Below are 23,095 nucleotides of genomic sequence, written 5' to 3'. Positions count from 1 at the left end.
AAATACCTTTTTTATTTTACCTGTTCGTACTTTTTATATTCGAAGTTATACCATACGCAATACCCAATGTTTGAATACATGTTGTCACATATTGCACTAATATACAGAGCATCTGGAAGCCAATAGACCTTCTTCGAGAGTGGCGTTCCTGGTACAATTTTATTAGTTAGTCACTTTTTAAGTTCCCAAGATTTGCCATATTTTTGCTAATACAGATTTTGAGAAAATAGATATTTTATGAAACCATGCTTTATTTGTCGTTAAACATGTTATCCACTAAAATATATCATTTCTTCTGCTGTCTAGTCCCATTAAACTAAATACATCTGCTAAAGAGTGACCGCAAAAAACCTGTGATTTTTGCCTGTTTTTTCACAATTCGCAGAGAATTTAAAAAAAAATACATAAAAATATTTTTGGTCGCAATTTACTCGTAGTAAAAAACTGAAATAAGCATTTTTTTAGTATTTTGAAAATTTTAATAATCACCCCTACTTAGGGGATGAAAAAATGCCAAAAATGAAGAATTTGAATATTACCAATTGATATAAAAACTATTAGCATGTGAATTATCCTAATATTTTTGTTTTTTGGATTTTTTACAATTTTTTCCGATATCCTCTATTTTTGGGGATTGTTCCACCCCTTGAATGCGCTGAAGTAGTGAATGCTTATTTCATTCGATAGAAAAATTCACATGTTAATAGTTTTTATATTTATGAATATTCAATTCTTCATTATGAGCGTCTTTTCAACCACTAAATAGGGGTGATTTTTGAAAATTTTCAAAAAACTAAAAGCTACACTCATTTTAATTTTTTACTTCTAGTAATTTGAGACCAAAAACATATTTTTATCTACTTTCCTTAGTTCTCTGCGAATTGTGAAAAAAACGGGCGATTTTTGCGGTGACTCTGTAGCCATACTATTTTGTATGATTAAAAATTAACTTACATCAATCATTAGCACCAATGATATAACTTGATCTAAATAGTAATAAAAAAACAAACAAAATTTGACAAAGGGATGACATTTAACTGAATTGGAATGGAAGACAATTTAAATGCAAAATATAAATAACGAAAGATCTGCATTTTTCCCAAAATCTTTACCAACACAGAAAATATGCCGAAAAATAAGATTATTCCGAGTATTCTTAATAATCTCTATGTTCATGTTCTATTTAAAAAATCTCGGTACACCAAATTTCTTTGAAATATGTAGAAAAGTAACCGAGGAATCTTGGCCCATAACTTTTTAAAAAAACAAACTATGGTAACTTGATCTTAGTTACATTTTTATCCACGGAAGCTGCCCTTGGAGTATGGTAGATTATGTTCCAGACGCACTTATTCTGCACTTATTTAAGAAAGACCCCACAGGTGTTCCGTGAGAAAGTGCGGATTTGAAGGCGATATTCCTTGAAAATAAACAAAAAAAAAGTTCATACAAACCAGGGTTCACAAATGTATACTATTTTCCATTAGACTTTCATATTGAATTAAAAAAATATATTTTAATATTTAAAAAACGCAATTAAATTAAACTTAATCTTCAAAGTTTTAGTTTTTTATCTATTTATGCTATAACAGATGGCGCTAGTGTTCGTTTAACAATTCAATCTCCAATGATGTTGCGATTCTTTTTCTCAATATATTTTAATCGTGGGGAATAATTTGCTAACGATGTATACGAATAATAATAATAATAATAATGATAATGATAATAAATTGCTTGTATGGTTTTGCATATACTACATGTAGAAATTATTGTATCAAATTTTGTAAAGCCATTTGTATATGTTTCTGGACCAAGGTTTATATAAGCATTTTAGCTTAATTTTATAGGTTTTACCCCCAAAGTTTGCGTCCTCGCGTAACACCACGTACAGGGTGTTCTGTTCCAGAAATGATCGCAAAAAATAAAAAGTTGGAGTTCTTAGATCGAAGCACTCTACAAAGTTACAGGAAAATCAATGTCAGGGATAAAATTATTTTTCAATTTTTTTTTTTCTGTGACGTATTATCCTCACCAAACGTTACTTTAATACCGTATTGTCTTCGTTCCACTTTTCTTGTCAAAGGTTTTATAGTTTGAAGATTTTAAAAACAATGATCAAAAAAATTTACATACTGGAAAGATTTTGACAAGGAAAATGAAATAAAATAAAATAAAATTCTGTTTTGCCTCATTGAGTTGTAACTTCATAGAGTGCTTCGATTGAAAATTTATTCTCTTACTTATTTCTGGAATACCATGTATATATTAAAATAATATATGGATTTTTGTTATTAGGAATCATATCTGCAAAATATAGTATGACATTTTGTTAATAGGAAGGGCCATATCATCTAAAAATACACAGCCTATGTCGCAAATACATCAATATCGTTAAAAAAAGTTTGAAGTATTAGTTTTCGTTTCATTACAGTCTATATAAGTGGAAATTACTTGATGTACCAATTCATTTAGCAAAAATAAAGAATTTAAAAATTCTTTCAATGAAGAATTAGATTATTTTATTTAATAATAATTAAAAACCAGTGGAACATTCAGTGAATACGTGTGCATTTAAATAATGGCTCAAAAATTGCACATATAACATGGAAAAAGTAAATCTAGTTCGACCTCAAATAAGGAAGAAATAAATTGGTAAATACGTCTAAGAAATATTAACGTGGCAACTTATAATTCTGGTTTGTTTAAAAAAAATACACAGCCTTATTACACGTACACAAACCACATTGATACGACCTCGTGCATAGTATGTAGAAACTGAGACATTCATTGATTGAAAGGTCGCAAGTAAATACTACACCCTGGCGCTTCCTTCACTGGGGAAGACAATCATCATGATTGCGTTCAACTAAATACAAAAATATTAAACTGTATAAAGGTACAATTATTATACATATATCAAAAAAGCATTATTAAACTGGATATTTCTGTGAATATCAACAATATGGACTACGGCTGAAACTCAGCACGGCAAAGCATAATCAAAACTGTTGTCATAAAAATATAGTACACTCATTTATGGAGACAGCACTTCACTCAATCTACCAGAGGCACTTTAAAGTCACTGAGTGAGAACCGGCCCCGCATATACACTGAACAATTATTAGTTGCAAAACAGCAATTCATAACACACACAAGAAATAGTTTGATGGATATGTATATTTGGCATAAAATGTTTATCAGCAAGCCAATTCCTGGGGTGCTGATGGAATTAGGGGTGAAAGTGGTGGTGCTGACGGATACGTCAGGTCAGGCCAGTATCACGGCTGCCCTTGTTCTGCCATAATGTTGTGGACCTGTTCTAATTTATAGGCCAATCGCTGCTTCTGTGAAAATTCATCCTCTTCTAAGGTAACTGTTAACTGCTCGTTGTATTTCATTGCATATGTGTATAATTCATGTAGAGCACAATTCGTATTAAATTCGGTGGTGTGTAACTGAAACAAATTTTTTTTTAATTCTCCTTTTCATCAAATAACACGCCAAAAGCAATCTTATGATTTTCTTTATCAAAATTTATATTTTTTCAGAAAAATTTTAATAAAACACCACAGAAAAGTATAATGGGGGGATTCACATATGGTGATCAAAAATGAAACTTCGTATTCTTTGGTGAATTCTTTCGTATAAAACTTTTATCTAGGACACTTCGTTAAAATGATATAGGGTGTTAAACTTAAAAAAATATTTTTAATTTTTCTAAATTATTTAAAAAACTAGTACCTAAGTGAAATAATTGGAAATTGGGCACATGTATTTATATAAACATTGTCCAAAATCTGACAACTTTTTTTAAAATTTAGATGTTTCAGTGGCGCAGATACAGACGTAAATAAAATAGTACACCACTGCTTTACGGTAACAATCATGATATTTTTTCGGATTCATCTTTTTATTTTCAAACAAATTACTACACTTTTATGTTTTTCGAAAAAAGCCCGATTTTCGAGTAAAATTAAAAATATGAAAACACTTTTACTTAAATGACTTGACAAACACTAATCATTTGGATATTTATTCGAATAAAGAAATTAATGATATTATTCATCATTTTAATGATTTTATTTGATTAAATGCTCAAAAATACCTCCATTTCCAGGAACACAGACATCTTTTTAGTAACGAAAATGTAATTTGTTCGAAATTTATTGTTGCGTGCATCTGATAAAAGCATTATTTATTCTTTCTTCTAATTGCTCAGAATGACAGAGTAGCTGTAGCAGCCTACTATGTAACTTTAAACCGCATTTTATTTGAATATCAAAGTGTGTTTTCAGTTCATTTTTAAGTTTTACTCGAAAATCAAGACATTTTTCGAAAAACAAAATAGTAGCAATTTGCAGAAAATTTAAAGATGAATTCGAAAATATCATGATTGTTACCATAAAGCAATGGCGTACTATTTTATTATGCCACCGATACCCTGTATCTCCGTCACTGGAGCATCTAAATTTTAGGAAAAGGCCTCAGATTTTGGACAATGTTTACATAAATACATGTGCCCCATTTCAAATTATTTTCCTTCCTAGTTTTTAAAATTATTTAAAAAAAATTAAAAATATACAATATATCGACACCCGTACTAAACAGAAACTGAAAAGAGATTAACAATCTCAATTATTACCAGTACCTCCTTCCATAAAAATAATTGCCACAATCGCTATAAGCTCCGCCCGCAAAAATCCCCTATACCAATTGCAACAACCGAGTTACTAATGCGCTTGAGCAGCGTGATCCAATTTAACTATTAAAGCGAATTAATTCGTCTGGAGCAGTTCGAGTCCTATAAATTTTTAGCAACCTGTATCATTTTAATGAAGCATCCTAGATAAAAACTTTATACGAATGACTCCCCAAAATTCACCAAAGAATACGAGGTTTTATTTTTGGTCACCGTTTGTGAATCACACTATATTTTTCAGTTTTTCAATATTATTCCAGTATACCAATTTTTAACCCTAATAAACCTTTTTTAGATTTTTTTTTAATTTGACCAAATGTAAACAAACATTTTTATCAAATTATGTATTTCTACTAAAGACACCAGCTAAATGAATTTTTGTACCTAAAGATATATTGAAGTCCTTTAAAATTAATGCCAAATTGCTTGGTTACAAGTAAAATTTTATTGTTTTTTTTTTATGAAGTTAATAAAACGTAAGTCAAACTACTAAATTAGAAATAATACTAAAAGAACCAAGGCCATGAAAACATTACAAATGATTAGAATGATACAGAAATAGAAAAATTGAGAAATTTATCAGAAAAATAACATTCGAAACTATCGCTTAGAAGAAATCTCCTGAAGAGAAAATGGAAATAATAAGTTGACAAGAAATAGGTAGGGCTATTTATGAAACTAGCAGTTAATTTTTGATACTGCAGCCTATAGCTTGGCACTTTTCAGTTCATACATATAGGCTATTGATTATATCCAAAAAAACAGGGTTAAAAGAAACTATGACGTTTCAGCAATTTTATTGCATGAATCGTTTAAAGGGTCATTTTAAATGAAAAAACCGCAGAGTGCTATTAAATTAGAGGATGGAAATTGGAGATAGGGGTGAAAATGCACCCTTTTCAGTTTTTTAAATGTAGCTCGAAAATGAAGCAAAATTTCACTAAGTTCATAGGAAAAATTATTTAGAGAATTGAATTTCCCATCGAAATGGCTTATTTTAAAGGAAAATTTTATGCAAAAAATCGTTTAAACAAAAAAAAAGCAAAAAATTAGGAAGAAAATTGACTGATAAATGGCCGCTCAAACTTACAATGAGCCAATTTTTTTATTTTTGTCGCGTTTAACTTTATACGTTTTAATTTTCACTTTTTGTAAAAAAAAGAAGGAAATAAGTTGTTTAAGGATTTTCATCACATGACTTGTTCGAAGGGTCATTAAAAATGAAAAAACCGCGGCGTACTATTAAATTAGAGGGTGGAAATTGGAGATAGGGGTGAAAATGCACATTTGCAGTTTTTTAAATATAGCACGAAAACGAAGCAAAATTTCGGTATAGTTCATAGGAAAAATTTTGTAAAGAATTCAATTTCCCATCGAATTGGGTTATTTAAAAAATTTAAAAGAAATATTTTATGTAAAAAATCGTTAATAAACAATTTAAAAAAAAAGAAAAAATAAGATTTTTTTATTTTATTTACTTTTTTGACTTTAAGTTGTGAGAATCTTTATTTATTAAATAATTTTTTATTAAGTAAAAATAATAAGAATTATAATCATTATTATCTTAAAAACAACGAAAATCTAAAAAATATTTAAGTTTGACCCGTTATAACAGTCAATATTAGAAGGGAATCTCATTTAGTTTTTTTGTACAGCGAATCAAAAAAGTAAAAAAAAATCAAATAATCTTATTTTCTTTTCTTATTTTAAAATGGTTTATTAACGATTTTTTGCACAAAATTTTAAATTTTTTAAATAAGCCATCGATAGGAAATTCAATTTTCTACAAAATTTTTCCTATGAACTATACCGAAATTTTCCTCGTTTTCGTACTATATTTAAAAAACTGCAAAAGTGCATTTTCAACCCCATCTCCAATTTCCACCCTCTAATTTAATAACACGCAGTTTTTTCATCTAAAATGACCATTTAAACGATTCATGTAATAAAATATCTCGAATATCATAGTTCCTTTTAAAATCCTATAAAATCAATAGCCTAATAATGAAAGGGAAGAGGTAAATATAAATTATAATGGGACTTGACTCTCATCAGATAAAACTATTACGCACAATAGACCAAAGACAACTTTTCAGGATAAAATAGGAAACACTATTTACCAAGTTGATAAAATAGTAAAAGAAAAATATCTGATAACAGCAAAACAAAGAATTTGTACATAAAATGTGTCAAATTATTTTACGAAACAAAAACAAAGGAACAGAGGAACAAAATAATCCAGGAAATTTTAACTTTTTTCACAGGTGGTCAAACACAGAAAATTGGAAGAACACGAAGTACAATCCTGGAATGTACAAATTACTCAATTAAAAAAAATACAAAAATGTGTAAGCTGTAAACTAATTACTAAAAGAATTATGTACTTACTCTAGAATCTTCAGCTAACATTGCATTCATATCTTGATCCGAAATAGCCGGCATCATTTTAATATCTGAATAATATCGTTCTACCCATTCTTTGTAGCAAGGAATATCTTTAGCGTATAAAAGTTTTGAACTTGGTGAATCTTTACCTGTAAAAATTTTATGATAAAGTCATATTTCAACGTATACGCGAAAACGAACCTAATCTATGATCAGAGGTGGAACAGGAATCCATAAATGTTTGAGCAACCACAGATAAACAAGAGTCTACAATATTTGACTTATGGATGTCAAATACAAAATTTGGGTTCTTAATTAAATTCACCCAAAATCTAAGCGGAAGTGAATTACTCTTCCACGTGTGTACCACTTCAGGATCAGATATCCCATGTTGTAACGCTTGATCGTCTAGAAAATCAAACATGTACTTTATGGCAAGCGGTAATGCTGATCCTCTATGAGCTGTACTAAAAATAGTCTCAAATAAATCATCTACAAATTTTTGAAGAGTACCCTTCGTAGCTAACAGCCTCGTTAAGTATATTTCTGAAACCATTTTATTACCCCTCTCCCCCTCCTTTTGATTATCATTATCGTGGTGTTTGACAAGATGCCAAACTTTGTAGCCCTGTTCGTGTTCGTGATTCAAAGGGCTCGTTGCTCGACTTAAAGGTGGGCTTACCGAGCTAAATTTACTGAGATTGAGTGTCTCGTACTTGTGAGATTTATCGTTTTTTTCTGAAAAAATGCTTAAATTATAAATGGAGCTTTGTTTGGACACTAGGTTGAGACATCCACCATCAGGTACTCTATAATGTTGTAATGTATTTCGCCTCTTCCAGTCTCCTTCTATTTTCGTGGTACTATCTTCATCATAGAGAATCAGTCTACCTGATGTGCCAGTTCGCCATTCTGAAACAGTGTATACATAATTATGGCACACCTCAAGAGAAATACTATTATAAAATTACTTCATATATTTTTCAAATTCATGGCACACAAAGTATAGCCGGTTGGCTATTCCTAGATTAGATGCAGATACGAGAAAGGAGAACTTTTTACAGTTTTTATACAGGGTGTAACTTTAAGTGGGGGCAGTTTTTTATGGGCATGTTTTCCTGAATCCCAGTAAATGAAACAAAATTTGTAAAAAAATTTGTTTCGATTGAAACTTGGTTTAATCGTTAGTTTATGCAAAAAGAAATAATATTTCCCAAAAAGTGTCGGTTTAAAACAACAATGTAAAAATTACCAAAAAATGGAGTTTTTTTAGCTGTATTAAAAAGTGCTCTCCAACAGGAGTTATTGCTTTTGTTTATACTTATAGGTTTTCAAAAATCGCTTCATTTGAGATCTGCTAAATTAAAATCCATTAACAGTTTGGTGAAATAATTGCAAAAAAACCAGCGAAATTTGAATTTGTTATAAATAGAAGAAAAAAGCAATTTTCTCTAAACTGCAGTAAAAGTTGTATTTTGTTACGCTTAAGAAGCCCTGAAAATTTGGTATAAAAATAAATATTTATTTGTTCACGAGTTTTTGTAATTGTTTATTAGAAATAGCATTTTTTCAATTGCAAAAACGCGGTTGTTATCGGTATGTACATATGTTACTAATTGTAAATAAAACTTATTTGTGTTTTAAAATAATTATTTTTGCTGTTTCAAAAAACTAACAATATAAAATAAATGAAAAACTAATCTGATATGAAAACAATTTTTTTAATGTTTCAAGTTTTTACAAATATTTATGTGTTACTGTTTTTTTAAGCAGCGTATATTTTACTTTTGAATGTCAGTGTCAATGACCTATAACACTGACCTAGTTTTACTGTTACATACAAGTGATGCCTACGAGGGGGGGGGGAACGGAGCTGCTTACATTTTGCAGGTGTTCTAATGTGACGAGTAAATGCAAACTGACAAATTAATTTGGCAGAACAGGACCGGCCGAATATGTTCTTATTCTACTGACAGTATCGTTTTGTGAAAAGCTGTTTTTTTTTGCTTTTTTATAATCTTTTCTTTAAATCATGAGATTTGACAACGATGCATAGCCCAGTTGTCAATTGTACATGCGCTGCGGCTCTGTGTATAAATATGACCCCCACTTAAAGTTACACCCTGTAGCAAACATCTGGTGTGACGTCAGTAGCCTGGGGTAATTCGGTAACAACACGATGTATAATGGAGCCATAACCAACCCGAAAACTTTTTTTTGGAGAAACAACTATCTCGAAAACTATTTACAAATTATTCAACAAACATTTTTACAATTTTTAATTGTTTCCGACTTACATAACAATATGTTATTGCTCTTAGTATTCAAATGTATTTAACAAAAATAATAAGGAATGGCAGTGGAGGCTAGCCCTTTATGTTCTATTAAAAAGTCACATAGATTTACAGTAGAATAGAGGTACCTGTTAAATAGAAACTATTTTAGGATGTTTATGGAAATGGTAAGAATAATCTAATCCTCATTGTTCGGTGACAAAAATGACCAAATTCCATCTAAAAACTCTTGAGAGTTGAACGACCTAAATAAGACAGATTAAAAGGCAGGACAATGTTGCCATATCTAGTTCCAAAATTTTTCATTTAGGTAGGAGTGTGTTATACCATTTATTTCGTGTTATATTTATGAACTGCGTTTAACTGATTTTTAGAAAAGGTAAGTTTCATATTTAGTTTGTTTTGTATTTATATGAAAATTATTACAACAATATAACTAATAATCTATAATTTTTTAACCAAAATAAAGTTAAGAAACAATACATACATTAATTCTACTACTAAATAGTTATATCTTCATGAATTAAAACTCACCGAGGTCCAGATCATCTTTTCGTGGTCTTTGAGAATATGGTGTTGCTCTATAGATAGTATCCAAAGATTTTTCTTTAACTTGACTAATTGTATCACAATCTAAAACTTTCACAGGAACATTATCTGTGTTGTGGTCCAAGCTTCCCACAATCGTTTGTTGAGATATAGAGACATAAACAGTCTGCAATTTAAAATATTTGTTTATAATCAGTTTCTTAAAAAGTAAAATTACGAAATAGATACTATCGGTAAAAATAGTGAGGTTCTGTTAATAAATTTATCTCAAAATTCGTCTATCTTCGTTCTAGTTACACGTCTAAAAAAATCAATTTTAGTTCTGTCCCAAATTACTGACGGTGAATTAAAAACTTATTTTCCATAAATTTATATTATGCAAACTAAATTATTTATATTTTGGAACTATCGAAGTGGGCTATTTTTGTGTAAAAATAATCTTGCATAATTTTCAGATTTTATTTTCTTGGATGCCCTGTATATGCAAACAGAAATTTCTCTTTCATAAAATAAAGTATTAAAATGTAAACATGGCTTTTTACTATTAGAATAACAAATGTTGGGGAGGTATTCGGTGAAACAGGAGAGTGCAAAACTTTGACGGGTAGTTTTCCACTTACAATTTGTGGATGATGCACGATTTTATTCTCAATGAAATAAATGAAAAAAATGTGTGCGTTATTATATAAAATAAATCACTATTTTATTAAAATTAACAGATTTAAAATCTGTGTTCGGTGCCTATCTTAGAGATGCTTTATCATTACAGGAAACAAGAGAAATAATGAATATCAAATATGCTGTGCATTGTCGAAGATAACTGACAGTCTATACATGGTTCTGCATTCTCAGTAAAGCGCATCTCCCACTGTATTGCTCTTGCAACTATCTATCTTTATTAGACCACTGATACTATTTGTGGTGCAGTTCCAGCAGCTCATTATTCTAGAAATTATTGTGTTAAGTGTTGAATTCGTGTTTTTTATTTAACATATTCAAAGGAAATTTTAAATTATTTTTTAAACAGTAAAACTCCTGTTAAATATCCTTATCTCTGCCTAATATTAACATACAGTTGGCCAATTCTAGTCAAAGAATAATTCAATTTATAAATGTAATAATAGTCCCTTTGTTTTTTTGCATATTAAGACGGGAAAAAAACCGTATTACAAGGTTATCAAGTGCAATTAATACCTAATTCGCTTGCAGATTTGTTGCTTTCAAAGATATTAGGAAAGCACAAAAAACGCTGGAATTATCTTTTTATAAAGAATTAGTTTTTTTTAAATACCTACTATGTGTTTTTCATTATACGGGGTATAGCAAAAGTACCGGAACGGCAGAATAACTCGGCGGGAGAGCATTTCAGAGAAAAATGTTAAATACAAAAGTTTCAGGATTTCTCCCTGGCTATTCCTTCCTTGGTGACCTTGACCTTGAAGATTATTTCAAGGTCGAATGTTGTTTTTCAAATGGGACCCAATACTTTTGACTCCAGAAATGAAAACAGCGGAAAATTTTACATTCAGACATGATCTTGAGTGACCCCTCCCCTTTGACCTTGGGGCCCCCACAAGGTCAAACTAACAAAAGTACAGGAACGACAGAATAACTCGGCGGAGAGCATTTTAGAGAAAAATGTTGACCTTAAAATGATCAAGGTCACGGTCAATGTCAAGGTCATCATCGGATAGTCAGGCAGAAATCCTGACACTTTTGTATTTAACATTTTTCTGCGAATTATTTGTTGAAGGCTTTCAAAAGTTTTTTTAATCTAGTTTTTGTACAATTGTGCAAAACTGAGAGAGGATGGTAGTTAGAAAGGTAAGAAGACAAACTGACAAGGAGGCAGATAGACAGATAGATTTAGTCAAACAGGAAGATAGGCAAAATTACTGGCAGAAAGGCAGGATGTCAGGTAGATGGACAGAAAAAATACAGGCGGACGATAAATACAGACTAACAAGCAAATGAACAGGTGTGCAGGTAAAAAGGCAGACAAATAAACAGAAAAAAGTAGGCGTGTGAGCATTCGCAAAAATTTTCTCCAATTTTTTTCAGCTCCTTATTTTAACCTTCAAAAGACCTTGAACATGAGGCGATAGAGATCAACTGACATTGGATTCAGATCCATGGACCCAAAAAACCTATGTATGAATTTTTCTGTTTGACATTCAAATGACCTTGAACCTGAAGTGAGAGCTTAACCGACCTCCGTATCGGAATCAGCGAATCCCTGGGTACCTTGGTAAAGTCCGGTGTTTTTTGTCCTAAATTTAGTCGAAAATGTGTGCTCAACCCATTTTGAGATTTCAAGGTAGATGACCCCTATTTGAAATTTTTATTTCACAATTTTTTTAATATGAATGTTCTCAATATAGGCCTAGATATCATACCCCAAAAAATGGTATGAGTCTCATACTTCATTGTCGAATTATAACCATTCTAATTTTCACCAACCACCACTGACTAATTTATAATTTATTAACAGTTCTGTAAATGTAATTACTTACCATGGGCTTAAAATCTATTGATTGTCTTATAAGTTTTTCTTCGCTGAGAGAATATCTGGCCTCCGATGTAATGGAGTCCACTGGTCCTTTATCAACTTGTTGCTTAACGGCTCTAAATAACATAAATAGTGGCTCGCCGGCACACTCCCTTAAGAATTTGTACAGAAGGAATGTAAACCAAGCGCTAAGCATTTTTTCTGCAACACTTTCCGTTCTTCTTAGGAGCAACTTCGGGTGACTTTTACTCTCCATACATTTTTCTATTAATTCAGCTAATAAAGTTTTAAGAATATCCGTACAATATTCCATTTTACTTTGTAATGTGACCATTATTAGACTGGCCACATTCACTCTGTCTCTCATTGAAAAATACCTATTGCTTTCTAACGTTCTAATAAAGAGAAGTAAAAATGTTTTGTTCATGATCAACTGACCAAATAATCGTAGCCCTTTTTCTTTGCAAAGCAATTCGGGTCTTTCCCACTGCAAAACAATATGATCGTCTACGTTCGGAAACAATATTTTCATAGCGTATGTCCTGTAATCCAAGAACGGAATACCACCAGAAGTTAAGTCTCCAGTAAGGTCCGTCATCTCAGTCTGAAGTTCCGCGAAAGCTTCTTTACATTCAGCCGCCACGCGAAGTTCTAATATATCCATCTGCTCCTGCATATTTTTCAAAACACGATTGCTCTCAGTAGATTTCCTCCGGTATGCAATTAAGAATAATATAAAAACGACAAAAATAACCACTCCTAGACCGATTATCCCGTACAACGTTGGTTTCGTAATCGGACCATTAAGTCCTTGCGGGGAAGAGTAAGAGAGTACACCGATATTATATCTCAACGAACCGCCTACTATTACGATAACTTCGGGCAAAGCCTCCCCATTGGGTAAACCTTGGTCGTTAACGGCTTGAGGTTGTGTTTCCGGCGGACGGCACGTCAACTGCTGTCGCGATAAAGAAGTGACATTACAAGAACTTTTACCAATTCTTACTTCAACGTCGGACTCTTGACAGGCCCGGTCGATGTTCTGACCCTAAAATAATTTATTACCAGAATGATTTACCTGAAAACCAAGGTTGGCATAATATATATCATTGATATCTATCACGATATTTATTCCTTGATATATATCATGATATTTATAAAAATTTAAATAATGATTCCTACTGGTTTAAAATTGCTAAAACAGATGGCAGCAAAACCATATGCTAATCGTTGACGAACGTTTATTTATGTGATTCCCCGAATTTTTCAATAAATTAAAATTGAAGGAATATTTTTATTTCATTATTTCTCCAGGTGTTAGTCAACTCGAGCAGGTGCTGTGTGTTTGTATTTCTTTTAATAATTTATGTTGACTTTGCTGTAAATTGGTTAGTTTTCGTAGTACCTAATATTCACGCAAATATTTTCAGAATTTTTTCGTTCTTGTTTTTTATATTTGGAATAAAAATATTTACCTAAATAGTTTCTTAATTTTATTTCGCTACTATAATATTATAAACTAATTAATTAAAAAAAATAAATATCAACTTGATATATATGGGAAATATATCAAGATATTTGATATTTATATAAATATCATGATATTTGCCAACCTTGCTGAAAACATATCTATTGTACTTACGTTAATATTAAGATAATCCGATTTGTAATATTTCACTTCTTTTTCGAACGGTATAAATGTGGGGTTCGGGAAAAGAAGAAAAGGATTGAAGTCCTTGTTGAGTGTTAAATTCTGTACTCCTGTTACGTTGTCCATCCTAAACCCATACTCTAATTTTAACGGATTATCGGCATCCAAGTTAACTTCTTCGGCAGCATCAATGACAGGGCTATTGCATATCATACTAGTGTTACTGAGAACAGTACATTCCTACACATTAAAACTTATTAGGTACAAAAATATATGTATTTTTTAAATTTACTTACACTAATAAACATTTTATTTTCATAAAAAACATACATCTGGGGTTTCTGAATATAGGCTAAATTTTTTCCTGTTACCGATATTTTTATACCACCAGCTGGAATACCCTTAGGAACTTTAATTTGACTCGCAACACCTGACTCCGCCGATTCAATAACTGGATCTTCTACATACTCAAATTTTATGTTCTCCAAAAATCTATCACCTTTATCAAATTTCATTTTTAACTCCCTTTTCGAGGTTGTTTCAGATGCACTTGTTATACATAAAGCTTGGTTTTGATCAGTCCTTAAAATAAATGCAGTTAAGTGTACACTAGTACATATACAGGGTGTTTCAAAAAGGTGTTGCCAAACTTGAAGGGGATATAGAGACAAGCGTCTAGATCTCGGCTTTGTATTTTAGAACAAACCAATTACAAACAAGTTTTCTATCAACCAATCGCGTTAACGCAGAGTGAAGAATTCGTGGCAAATTTTCAAAGCCCTGGAGCAATTTTTGTACAAAAAAGTAATGAAACCCAAAAAAATCATTTGAAACAAAATAAACACATTTATCTCTTCTGATAAGTGTTTACCAACTGCATGTCCTGCACATGTTAGTAAAAATTGATTTTATCCCCAACTGTGTGATAAAAGCTCTATTGTACGCATCTAATCTAGCCATGCAATATCATCTGTGTCACGCTGTGAGCAATAGTGAAACAAATGAACAGAGCTGTCATGTAATAAATGATCGGACCTAATTGAGTGTTTCACATTTATTTTGTTTGCGACAAAATCTTGCTCCCAAGTTGTTCAAGTGCACCAATTTACGTTCGATGAGTATGCATCTTATTTATGGCGAAGCAAGATGCGATGCTAGAGAAGCTCAACGTTTTCCGAATCACCGACGTGCTTTTCAAAAAATTATTATAAATTTACTATTTTTGCGTTTTTGCGACAAAAATTGCTCCAGGTCCAAAACTGCTTATATCTGACTAGAGGTTTATATGCAAAAATTTTCTTCCGCAATGTCCTCTCAAGTTTGGCAACACCTTTTTGAAACATCCTGTATGTAAAATTCAAAAAAATATTTTCAATTCCTATACCTGTCATGATGTGTCATTTAGTTAAGTACTATATTTCGTATATGTTATGTTAAAATGTTATTAAAAAAAAAATAGTTTTCTTTTATATAAAAAAATAACAGTACTTTCAAATAAACAGACTAAATAATATTTCAAGACAAATAGAAGTAGCAGTAGATATAGATAAAATTTAGAACAGACATGAATGTAAGATTTAGATATGTATTTATACTTTGGTGTAAAAAGCTGTCATTCTTTAGATATACCAGGGGGGGGGACCAAAAATAACCGGAGGAAACCCGCTGCGCGCGCCGCTCTTGTAGTTCGGGCTTCTCCCGCTTGATATGTTGTTTACAGATTATAAAAAACATGCCTTCCATTCAATCGCGGCGACAAGTCGATCGAAGACATTCAACGCCCGGGTCGGCCTTCTACGTCCGAAACTCATGAAACCGTGGAAAAAATTCGCGCGCTTATGTAGTCTTTCCGATCTCAATTGAAGACCAAAGAGCTAGGCAGTATGTACCAGGTCCAGTCGCAACGTAGCAACTTTGAATTGAAATATTTGAAAAACTTGTTCCCATATTTATTTAGCCATGCTCATATACAGGTCTGGTCGAACTAAACGTGCAGGTGGTAGAAATGTATACGACCAGTTGAAGAATGCGCGAGCAGGCAAACGCCGCACAAAACAGCCACACTGGGCGACAGGTCATAAATTTCAGTTGTTAAGTTGCCTAACAGTACAGTGCAGTGCAGCAATGCGGAATTATTTTACTGTTGATTATTTCTATTTAATACACTTTCTAACCTAAACTAGCAACTTTTCTTCATCCTTTCCTGGCAATGATATGTTCATACCTTCCTGTTGATTCTCGGCGAGAATGTTTTAATGAAAATATAAACGTTTAGGAATGGGAAATTTTCTTGCCCCTGTATGTACAAGATATAGTTAGACAAAAAATTACAAGATAAATGCCTTAATGAAATAGATTTAACTCCACTGTTTTTAAACTAATATATACACGATATTATCACAACTACACATAAAGACAATGTTAATAGAAGCATTAAATAAACACACATCATTTTTAGCTAATAAAAAACTATAATGAAATTAAAACAAACTGATATTAGGAACTCATGTACTCAAAGCAGTTTCTAAATTATTACTCAAATATTTGAGACAAACCTCATAATTTATTTAGGCTGTATTCAGCGAATTGTCCGACTAGTTCGGTCAAACTTCTTTAGTCAAACAATTCGCTGAATGGTCTTTAGTAACTGTATTAAAACCTGCCCGATATTCCCAATCAGCTGATTGGGCTGACCAACAAAATATTTGTCCCCTGTACGACTTTGACCGGTCCGACCATTCGCTGAACACAGCCTTAATGAAGATTATCATCAGTCCACTAGTTTTCAAATATATTAAACAAATATCAACTAAAAACGAGCTCAATAAAATACAAATACGTAATATTATAAAAGCAAGAATCAGTGTGATTAAAACACAATATATATATATATATCGCTATAAACAAGTGGGCAACATTCGACATGTGACATCTAGAAATATGAATTTAAACAAAAGTTGTAGTTTAAGTAAGTACCTGTTTATTTCATATTTTAAGTAGGAGATAATTATTACGTCAAGCAGGATAACATTCATTATTCAATAAACCTAATAATAATGTGCTCATATATGTAGACAGAGAAATTTATTACATTCATATCTCAAATATCTAATATTTCTACATAATTGGAATAAATGAATACTTATACATTCAATACATAAAAAATTATGTAGTTTAGTTGGAAGTGAGTATGTACTTAGTTTTTACTAGAAGTACAAGAATGTGCATTAAAGAGTAAATGAATTGATCAAATGAAACATAAATTTATTTATTTATTCATTTAAGACACACATCAAACAGTAAGTGTCCAATAATAGGGTATGGTAAGTCTATAATTAAAATTTAAAAAATGCAAAAAATAGAAAATATGAATGGAAAAAAACTACAAATATGAAATAATATAAATAAAAAGAAAAATGAAATAATATTAATAAAAAGAAAAACCAACAAACTATAGAATGAAACAAATATATAAGTATAATTTTCTATATACTTGAAGATATTTTGATATAATAGTGATGCTACAAGAATGTTAGCGTGCGCTGTGGTTATATTATTGGGAGTATTATTTTGATGCAAATGTTTTTTAATACACCTGGACAGTCTTACGATATTATGGAGAACTTTATACAAAAATATTACTTGAGAAACAGATCTTTTAGATAAGCCATGAATATTGAAACACTAAAGTGCAAAACCTTGAGGGGAATATATACAGGGTGGTTGATTTTCGATAGTTTTATAGGGTACAGTCAAAACGGTGATAGATACAAAAAATCTGATAACGATGTCCCATCCTCTTCTTTTGAGTTTAATTCGCTGGTACCAAAAGATCTTTAGTTTTAGATATACAGGGTTTTTTTTGAAAAATCGCCCATTTACATTAGCTCTCCATCTCCGTTGTCATTAATACAAGAAAAAAGTTTGTCCATCATTTGTTCTATTTTTTATGTGGAAGCCATTGGCTTACAGTTTTTCCGATACCAGATAAACATAAGTTTTTTTTAATAGAACACCCTGTATTTGGCCATCCCGTTGAGCAATTTTTTTTACCTTTTCAGCCATATATAATAATATATACTTTTTATTTGCCTAAATGAAGAAAAATGTAAAAAATGTATATGTATTTCTTCAGTTGGCCATGGATTTATTTAGTATTCGTCTTTTGTGGTTTGATATTGATAGTTAATTTATTTTTGACTGATTGAAAGCTTGTTGAAGGACTATTACTTGGTTTTATAAATTTTGAAAGGTGTTCTATTTAAAAAAATACTTATGTTTATGTAATTTTGGAAAAAGTGTGCGATTTGTAAAAAAATCTGAGTACACCAATGGTTTCCTCATAAAAAATATAACAAAAATAATGTTCAAACTTTTTTCTTCTAAATTTAATGTGTGATTTTCGAAGTTGCAATTTGATTGGCATAAACTGAGCTCCAGAGTACTGATGCTTTTAATTTAGAACGATTAAGTATAATGTATACCAATCATAGTGCAGACATTGACATTTTTTGGAAATTTTTATGATGTAACCCAATTTCTTGAATGCAGATGCTATAATGTTCTGTTTGTAAAATATGGTCGTTAAATTCATTTTTAAAGAAGGCCACTTGAAATAAATTGTTGGCTATTGTCCAAAGTGATGTTAGTTATTCGAAACATGAGTAGGAGGTAATTTCTTTGAAGGTCTCCAACATTTTAATTATTAATGCCTCAGTTGTTTTTTTTTTTTCAAAGTTAAGTTTCTATATTATCTTTTCCACTACAAAAAATACTGTAAGAAAGTTATTGAAGTATTTAGAGTCCACACTTAGATGCTGAATACAAAGGTTAGTAAAAATTGCCGTTGTGTGAAAAACATTTGCTATCTCTGAAATAGAGATTGTAGGCTGTAGTTTGTGCGTTTTTTCTTCTCTTTCAAAAATCGGGGCTAGGAGTATTCATCGGTTTTCTGATAATTCTTATATTTTTTGAGATAACCCTAAATCCTATCGAATTTGTTTCATATTTATGGACTACAACTAAATAGATACGACTGTGACAAAAATATTTTTTGAAGGCAGATAGGGACAACAAACTACTACAATAACACCAAGATATTTGCTTTGTTTTGCAACATCAGATAGGCCGTGTCTGGGAAAGTACAATAAACTAACGTTTTTTAACCACAAAGAATCCTTCTTTGTTTCTACAACATTCATGTTAAGGCGAAAAAAATAAATAAATAATAATCATGGTTTGTGGTTAATAATTAGACGATGAGATCACACAAAAACAACTATATTACTCTTTGTACACATTTACATACAGTGTGTCCACGGATTGAGTGCACGTAGGGTGTAAATTACAAACATTTTTTGAGTTGAAATTTGAGCTACTGGGCTTCATCTCTGCTTGGCCTTAAAATAAGAAGTTGAAAAAACTAGTTCAATTAATTAATGTACAGGGTGTTTTTACCTTTGTTTTTAAAAATATCAAAAATATTTACTTAAGAAAGTTATTGATAACTGAAAGTTACCATTATATTATTTGTATATTTATGTTTATTATATTAGTTAAATTTTTTTCTCTAATAAATAATTAGGAATTTGTACTTTGTTGTTAAAAATAAAAAAAACAGACTTGGCCGATCAAATTGAAAATTGACAATCTGTGAAAACTTTTAGTTCTGAATAACATTCTTAAGTAAATATTTTTGATATTTTTAAAAACAAAGGTACTTTACTCAGGACAATTTTTGAAAATTCATCGTAAAAACACCTAATTGGACTTATTTTTTGAACTCCTTAGTTTAAGGCCAAGCAGAGATGATGCCCAGAAGCTCAAATTTCAACTCGAAAATTTTTTGTCATTGTGGACACACTGTATAAATAAGACTTATACTAATGAACTCTCAATACCAAGATATCGATATTTATGGATGAAATTATGTTATATAGACTAACCACAAATATACTACCTAAAATTATTTATTTATAGAATTGTTTAATTTTAGATAATAAGACAATAAAAAAAATTGAACAAACTTGCATCAGTAAGCTTAAAAGTCACTTTCTTCTAATGTGGACTGTACAGAGTTACTCACATAACATTCGACTTCACCTATCTCTGTCGCTTTCATATTAGAAAAAATATATATATAGGCCAAAGCTGTAGGTGTAGGATATAATCATGTAACTTCAAAATTGTACTTAGACAAACAATTTAACGTTTCATTTCACATATATTTATTATTGTGTTTTCTTTGAATAGGACACAGTGCATATTTGGAAAGTACGTTTTCCCAGGATTACAATGATATAAACTCCGACAGATCTATCTCTAACACTAAGGAAGATATGGCCAAAAATAAACTCGTGAGGGTGTTTTGATCAGATCTTTCTTATTCGTTCGCTTACATGTGCCACTATGGCCTTTGATAAATGTGACGTAAAACTTAAAAAACCTGAGTGAAGGTTTACGGATGGCAAATGAATTTTTTGATTTCTTCGTAAAAATTGATTCGTCTATGGAAAGAAGTCTTGTTTTTAAGAATAGAAGCAAATTGATAATGCCACAGCTGAATATCAATTCGAATTAAAAGGCCTTTTAATAGCTGCAAAACAAGAAAAAATCGAAAGTTCTTTAAACCATTGCCTAAACCTGATCATAATAATTAATATTGTTAAAATTTATCTCATTAAATTACTTTTACTATGTATTTTTTTATTATTTTGCAACATACAAAATGCCACTCCGAATGCGCGGATTCCGTATTCGCGGTACATTTTCGGAACGCATCCCCCGCGAATAAGGAGCTTTGATTCTCAGATATAAATTGCATTATGCTTGACAAATTAGTAACTGTTAACTTCTACATAAACCCATGCTGAAATGGGGAAGTTACATTTTTTATTATTGTTTTTCTACATTCAGTTTTCATCAGAAAAATTGCCCTGCAAGTTTAGTCCACATAATTTTTTAATTCAAATGAAAACAAAAGTAAAAAAAAGTAAAATGTTAAATAGAATGTGACGTGAGTGTACGTGTAAATTGTGTTAATCAAAGGACCCTGCACTTTTATGAAAAAGTGGTTTCACTTAAATTGGCTGAAATTTTTTTATGTTAGCACAATATCCAAAAGTTCATAGTTTTCGACCTACATTGACCTCAGATCAATAACTCTGTATTCGAAGGGGTAAAAATGTTACTTAATATTTTTTGCCGTTTGCATTTGCATTACCCATGGTGCACCACGTGGAGGTTGCAAAATCGTCCAACACCTCTGGGGTGACTTTTCTACCATGATCCAAAAATATTTGTACAGGGTGGTTCGCTATACTTTGACCCCCCCTTTAACTTTTTTGTTTTAAGACATAAAAAAATTGAAATACAAAAGTTGCATGACTTTTTATGAAGTTTTCGAAAATGGTAGTAGGAAAACAAATGAAGTCCAAACAAAATGGCCGCGGATGTTAACTTTGTTAATTTAAATGGAACACCTCGTATATTTTTACATACAAAAAAGCTTTTTTGTTTTTTTTTAATATTATCTCACTTATTGTTAGAGATGGACCCTATATGACTATGCTCGATAGGAAACGTTTTATCCAAATATGTAAAAATATACAGGGTTCCATTTAAATTAACGAATTTAACATCCGCGGCGATTTTGTTTGGACTTCATTTGTTTTTCTACTATCATTTTTGAAAACTTCATAAAAAATCATGCAACTTTTGTATTTCACATTTTTTTACAACTGTTAAAACAAAAAAGTTAATTGGGAGGGGGGGGTCAAAATATAGTAAATCGCCCTGGTGGAGTTTAGCCCTGAATCTTGATTTGGTCATTGCCTGCATTAATATGTGACGGATACATACGCATAAAGGAATTAATAAAATATTTAATTTTTTATTACAATTTATAGAATTTATGCCATCAACTAGAATAGTTTAACGGAAATCTGCAGTCAAAAGAACTACTCGCAGTTTCGAAGACGGAGTTATTGCCCTAAAGTCAACGTAACTCGAAAACTATGAACTTTTGGATATTGCTCCAATGGAGACTTTTGATCGGCAGGTTGAGAGAGCCTGTAACATATAAAAATTTCAGCCAATTTAACTGAAACCACTTTTCATAAGAAATGTTTCGTTGCTGTAAATAGGAAGCAATTTGTTTTCTTTTTCTACTAGTTTCAGTTATTATGTCATCGAGAAAAATGAAATATGTCAATCATTGGAAAAAAATTGGCTGCTTATTGTTTGTCCTCAATTTACCACGATGACTAGAAAGAAAATTTACTGATGTTTTCATTTTTTCCCAAAAGTTATGATGTTATTTATTAAGAGTTTTATGCAGCCAATTACTTTTATTTTTCTTTTCCCCTGATGATGGCATAATAGCCGAAACTAGTAGGAAGGGAAAATAAATGTGTAAACTAATTTAAAATCTAATTTACCCCATCAATTTGGAGAGTTATTAATTTTTATACTTTGAATTTTGATGAACGATTATAATAAGCACAAAAACTTTATGGACTATCTCAAATTTATATTCAAAATAGCACAAATTAAATTTAAAGTGAAGAACACAAGTTAAATACATATTTTTTCAATAAAACTATTTCTATTTCTATTAATCTTAACCAAATGACACTACAGTATATTCGACTTTACAAACATTAACTGACAGTATTATAATAAGTATTATTTCATAATTCTGTTAATTATTTTTATAATCAAATACTTACGAGAGTATTCTGCATGGAAGATCATCAAGAAATGCCTGGATATTACTTCCGGCATTCATATATTCCCCGGTAATTTGCAGCATGGTGCCTCCAGATTTCGGTCCATATCTGGGCGAAATACCAGTTATGTTAGGATTGACAAATCTGTAATGAGTTTTAGATTCCCCGCGGTAATCTTCGACTTTAACCGTCACGGGACCCTGACGAAATTCTTTTGTACCAGGCCCGTCGACCTTAAAAAGAGAAAACGGAATATACTCATTGAATTATTAAACGCAC

General features: G+C 31.0%; 1 protein-coding gene across 2 annotated transcripts in view; it reads right to left on the bottom strand.

Moving 5' to 3' along the window:
• Positions 1-832: 832 nt before the first annotated feature.
• LOC108906272 (plexin-A4) overlaps positions 833-23,095 on the bottom strand; it is a 93,289-nt gene continuing 71,026 nt past the window's right edge. The window contains exons 12-19 of one of the 2 annotated variants that reach the window (XM_018709488.1): positions 22,817-23,049; positions 14,384-14,669; positions 14,079-14,327; positions 12,441-13,484; positions 9,913-10,093; positions 7,286-7,996; positions 7,088-7,233; positions 833-3,455 (exon numbers count right to left, since the gene is read on the bottom strand). In XM_018709488.1, coding sequence (XP_018565004.1) covers positions 3,279-3,455; positions 7,088-7,233; positions 7,286-7,996; positions 9,913-10,093; positions 12,441-13,484; positions 14,079-14,327; positions 14,384-14,669; positions 22,817-23,049 — 3,027 coding nt within the window. In that variant the 3' untranslated portion in view covers positions 833-3,278. The remainder of the gene's footprint in view (positions 3,456-7,087; positions 7,234-7,285; positions 7,997-9,912; positions 10,094-12,440; positions 13,485-14,078; positions 14,328-14,383; positions 14,670-22,816; positions 23,050-23,095) is intronic. The other variant, XM_018709486.1, reaches the window with a different exon arrangement.

Source organism: Anoplophora glabripennis, unplaced genomic scaffold, assembly GCF_000390285.2.
Source record: "Anoplophora glabripennis isolate ALB-LARVAE unplaced genomic scaffold, Agla_2.0 scaffold32, whole genome shotgun sequence".
NCBI classification, from domain to species: Eukaryota; Metazoa; Arthropoda; class Insecta; order Coleoptera; family Cerambycidae; genus Anoplophora; species Anoplophora glabripennis.
The sequence above is the reverse complement of the archived record's forward strand: the minus strand, read 5'-3'. Positions and strand labels throughout refer to the sequence as shown.